General features: G+C 38.7%; 1 protein-coding gene across 2 annotated transcripts; it reads left to right on the top strand.

Moving 5' to 3' along the window:
- Nucleotides 1-298: 298 nt before the first annotated feature.
- Nucleotides 299-4,202, top strand: LOC104946217 (leukocyte surface antigen CD53-like). 2 transcript variants are annotated; one of them, XM_010771996.1, is made up of 6 exons: nt 299-397; nt 959-1,039; nt 1,637-1,825; nt 3,698-3,772; nt 3,854-3,955; nt 4,047-4,202. In XM_010771996.1, the coding sequence occupies exons 2-6, from the start codon at nt 977-979 to the stop codon at nt 4,185-4,187; spliced, it is 570 nt and encodes a 189-aa protein (XP_010770298.1). In that variant the 5' UTR covers nt 299-397; nt 959-976; the 3' UTR covers nt 4,188-4,202. The 2 variants fall into 2 exon arrangements, with proteins under 2 accessions (XP_010770298.1, XP_010770299.1); XM_010771997.1 differs by lacking the exon at nt 959-1,039 and having other exon boundaries at nt 303-397.
- Nucleotides 4,203-5,038: the final 836 nt, after the last annotated feature.

The following is a 5,038-nucleotide window of genomic DNA, read 5'->3' as shown; positions in this document are numbered from 1 at the left end:
TAAATCAGACTTTAGTTACACCTTGCTTTTGAATAAATATAATAAACTCTTAAATCAGACTTTAGTTACACCTTGCTTTTGAATAAATATAATAAGGACATTTCTCTGAAACGCTCATGATGACCTCACACAGTGTCCATGTTTTCAACCTGACCGCTTCAGACCACACTGTTTTAGAGCGGGTGGTATTTCCGACATGTTGTCTATAAATATGAAGCATGAAACTGCTGCAGTTATTTCAGTTTGTTCTCTACTTCTGTCATCAATTTCCGTGGTGCTAATGGTGAGAAAGAGGAAGTGAGAAGGAGGTGCTGAAAGCCCCACAAAGTGTGAGAAGGGGAAGTGCAGAGCTCACTCAACATCAGAAAACAGAGACAACTGAATATTCTCCAAGCTGGTAAGACATCAACTTTATTCTTCACCTTCATTTGGTTCTTTCTGATGACAGGAAGATAAGCTCTCCTCCTTCTCTTTGGTCTTTATAATATAACAATGTGTTGACGGTATACTATCACAGACAGAACTAAAAAAAAACTAACTAAAATGAATTGAACATGTTCAGTTTTAGAATTATATTTAAATGTTCAGTTCCAACATTCCCTTTATTTATTGTTCTAAAACCAAAATGGATTCACAATTCATTTCTGAATAAATTCATGTTTGATGTGGTCCCCAGAGGACAACATAATGTCATGTTCAATAATGGTACAATGATTTGAAACGCATTCTCTGTGAAAATAAACTGAGAGGATACACAGGAAGTGAGATCTGTCAGCGTCTCTTTCCTGCAATGTGACCATGTTGTTTACGCACGCACGCACGCACGCACGCACGCGCACGCACACACACACACACACACACACACACACACACACACACACACACACACACACACACACACACACACTTTACAAATACAGTACATGATAACATGATACTTTGTTGTTCTTCGCTGCAGGTCTGATCAGGTTCCAGAATGGCTCAGAACTGCCTCAAGTGTTTGAAGTACATCATGTGTTTCGCCAACTTACTCTGTTTTGTACGTATGTCCTAGACACCCAGCCTCACATCCACACGTCATTATGGTGCAGCACGTCAGGATCTATTTTCATCAAGCAGGGCTGATGTAGCTCAGCTAATACATAGTTATAAGTAACGTAACCATTTTAATTACTTAATCAAAACGATGTAACTTCTAACATTGATTACTTTTCTATCAAATATGTAAACATGGGCAATAAAGCTGAATATACAGTTAAAGCAGCTCACATCAGTATTCATCAGTTAAAACTGTTAAACTTTTATTACAAGGCCTTTATTTGAACAGAAATTAATGTTGGATTACAGCAGGAGAATACATTTGATATATTATATGCAAAGGAACTTATTTGGTAATAACTAATAACCCTTTTGTTATCCCTAAAATGTTTGATTGTTATTGAATTAATTGTTTTATAACCTGTTACATGTAAGTAGGTTTTCCCTCACACTGAAAAAAAGCAATTAACAGAGGTGGGAAGTAACTAAGTACATTTACTCAAGTAGTGTACTTCAGTAAAGTGTGTGTGTGTGTGTGTGTGTGTGTGTGTGTGTGTGTGTGTGTGTGTGTGTGTGTGTGTGTGTGTGTGTGTGGCAGTTGTGTGGTGTGGCGGTGCTGATCCTCGGGGTGTACATGACGGTGAGCTTCAGGATGGCTGCCCTCACCCCCACCCTGGCCAGCTTCACCGTCTCCAACATGCTGCTGGTCAGCGGCATCGTCATCACCTGCGTGTCCTTCCTCGGCTTCCTGGGAGCTCTGAAGGAGAACCGCTGCCTCCTGCTGACGGTACCCCCCCCCCACACACACACACACACACACACACACACACACACACACACACACACAGCGCAGGTACTTGCTTTCAAGCAGAACAGGGGCAAACAAACTTGGCGGGAGTGTTTATGTGTTCGGCGTAATGACGTACAACGTCCTCGACAACTTCTGTAGTCCTATTCAGCCAACAACCATCGTTTTTTAGACACGTAAACTCTTCAAGTGGTAAAATGCTAACTCACTTCCTGTTTTTAGGACTCGTTCCTGCACCTCTCTATTAGGAAAGGTTACTTTAAAGTGGACCTATCATGCTATATTTGAAACATATATTGTAGGGCCATACCTATACAAAACATGTCTGTGAAGTTTTTTTTCAACATACCAAACAGATCATGCATTTTAGCCATGCCTCATTTCGCTCTATTTACTTTTTTTTAGCCCTGTTTTTGCAAGGGCTGATTCTGCTTTTGTGGCAGACTACAGCGCCACCTACAGGCCTGGCATATGTACTAAAGTGTCTCCAGCGCTTTCGAGCGGTCTCTCATTCCCCTGATAGGTGGAGAGTTGCCCATATAGGCGGAGCACCCCTTTTCTGACGTCAGAAAAATTTAATAATGTATCAGATCCGTTAAAGCCCCGTTTTTAGAGATTTGGGTGTGGAGGAAAAGAGAGAGGGTTGTGTTTTCTGACACTTGGTGAGTTCCCTGACACACCGGGGACCCATATTCATGTATAAAATACGTACAAAGGTGTATTTTGCATGATAGGTCCCCTTTAAGTACACATTATGTGGAGAGGGTCCTTTCACAGTTTTATTTGTATTGAGTATACTTTTAAATTATTAGTTTTTATGTGTAACCAATGTTTAGCCAATTAAAATACCACAAATACCTCAGAGTAAATTAGAAGCTTAGTTTATAGCATATTTCTACGTCCATCTTAAAGCTAGGGTAGTCTATTTATTTTAGTATTTATTAGTTGAAATTGTCTTTATATTAAGCCAGCATTTAATTCCGTTTCATATCAAAGCCGCCTTTAGCTTAGCGGCGGTGATCCAGGCATGCGGTCGTGCTGAAGTTGTTTTACAGCATTACTTCCCTTTTTACTACTGCCGATTGCATTTACAATCATCATAAAGTGGGGTTCATGTGTGGAGAATATTCAGCTTTTCAAAACATGTAAGTATCATACATTTAAAGCCAAAAGTCCTTTTTCTGGTGGTTGCCTGGTTCTCTGTGGCGTCCCCTGTGGTGATGAGTCAGTGCAGGTGTGTGAAGAGATCCAGATAGTTGGCTGCTTGTGTATTTTCCAGCAAAGGCAGTTGTTCATTTTTAAATCAGTTATTCTCTGATAAACACAAGGTTGAAACATATAGTTAGCAACAACCAAGATCTAAATAGTGTATAGATAAAAAATGTGGCTCAAAATTATGACACATTTATGACAGCTTGACACACACCTGTGACACATGCTCAAAGGGAAACACAGGACACACACCGCAGCGTTACCTTAATTAAAATGACTTTTGGTTTTTGAAACTAATTTTAAATATTTAAAAACATTATTAATTAATTATTTTAGATCACTTTACAGACATTCTTTGGCCTAATCACACTTTTTAGAATTCATTTTATGTGATTTTGTTTTTTGTTTCATTTTATAAAACATACGTATATATAATTATACTAAGATATTAAATGTCAGTCAGTGTTTCCCAAAGTAGGGGCTCCATTTACAACATTTTGTTTTGCATTTTAGAATATTATCATGTTATATATAAATCATAGTTAAGTGAGTCATATGCATCATCCAACTCATTTGCAGTGAAATGTAAAAAAAAAAAATGTGGTGTGTATTTCAAAGAGTGATCATATTGTGTGACAGTTCTTCCTGCTGCTGTTCTTCCTGATGCTGGTGGAGCTGACAGCAGCCTGCCTGCTGCTCATGTATGAGGGGGAGGTAGGTCCATCACACACTGTGAACATACCACTGATGACACACACACAGTCCATGATCTGCAAATCTCACCTCACTGTTCAGATTGCTACAATGGTGAATGACGATCTTACCAAGGGTCTGGAGTTGGCCAAAGGAAAGACTGGAAATAGCACCATGAGTGAGTGGGACTATGTCCAGGTTAAGGTGAGAGACCTGCAAGGTGGGATGTGAATGAATGAGAGGTCACCTTGTTCTGTTGATAAAGGACTTTGTCTCTCTGAATGATCTGTTTCAGCTCGACTGCTGTGGAGTCCATAACTGGACGGACTGGGGGGTCAGTGTGCCGCACTCCTGCTGCCTTGACGACTGCGGAACCCCCAAGCCAAAGTACAGAGAGAAGGTAGACCTTCAATGTCTCCTAACTTATTTTCCTTAACCTAAGTTAAAAAGTCACAAGGGTAAGGAACTGAGGTGGGAAGTAACTAAGTGCATTTACTCAAGTACTGTACATTTTTTAGATACTTGTACTTGAATTGACTATTTTCCATCTGATGCTACTTTTTACTACGATACATTTAGTTACTTCACAGATGTGGATAAATGATGTGAAATATAATCAAGTGTTAAATCAGACTTTAGTTCAAGCTACCCTGCAGTATACAAAGTCATTCAAACTAGCTGCACCTTTACCAGCTTTGAGAACACTTTAATGATCAATCATTATAAAACATATCATATATATTATTCTGAAATGGACCAATCTGCACAATGACTACTTTTACTGTCGCTACTTTAACTACATTTGGATGCTAATACTTTTCTAATTTTACTTGAGTAACATTTTGAATGCAGGACTTTTACTGTAACAGAGTATTCCTACACTCTGGTACTTCTACTTCTTCTTACAAGATCTGGGTAATTCTTCCTGTTACACATCTTCCACCGTGCATATCACCATTCAAACATGCTGAATAAATGAATAGCTTAAGAAACAACACCCAACCCAGTTAACACCTTTAAATGTTGACTTACTTACTTTAAACTTAATTGTACAGTTGTTAACATAAGGTTCATAGTTCAATTGTTTAACTTTGTCGACAAGATTAAGTTGAATGCTTAATAAGCTGCGTTTGTCTGTCATGATTAGTTATTTCAATAAGAAACTTTGTTTCTAAAAAGGTAAATACACATCCGAGTTGACAAATATGACATGTGGGGTACCTCAAGGCTCCATCTTGGGGCCTCTTCTCTTTAACATCTACATTTAATTTAATCGTTTATTTGAAG

Source organism: Notothenia coriiceps, unplaced genomic scaffold (assembly GCF_000735185.1).
Source record: "Notothenia coriiceps isolate Sejong01 unplaced genomic scaffold, NC01 NC01_scaffold00010789, whole genome shotgun sequence".
NCBI lineage: Eukaryota > Metazoa > Chordata > Actinopteri > Perciformes > Nototheniidae > Notothenia > Notothenia coriiceps.
The sequence above is the reverse complement of the archived record's forward strand: the minus strand, read 5'-3'. Positions and strand labels throughout refer to the sequence as shown.

Excerpts from the sequence above, each read along its gene's own strand:
- LOC104946217 (XM_010771996.1), top strand. The coding sequence starts at position 977 with ATGGCTCAGAACTGCCTCAAGTGTTTGAAGTACATCATGTGTTTCGCC. Across the intron at positions 3,773-3,853 it reads TGCTCATGTATGAGGGGGAG|ATTGCTACAATGGTGAATGA; the intron begins GTAGGTCCATCA and ends CTCACTGTTCAG. Across the intron at positions 3,956-4,046 it reads GGGACTATGTCCAGGTTAAG|CTCGACTGCTGTGGAGTCCA; the intron begins GTGAGAGACCTG and ends GATCTGTTTCAG.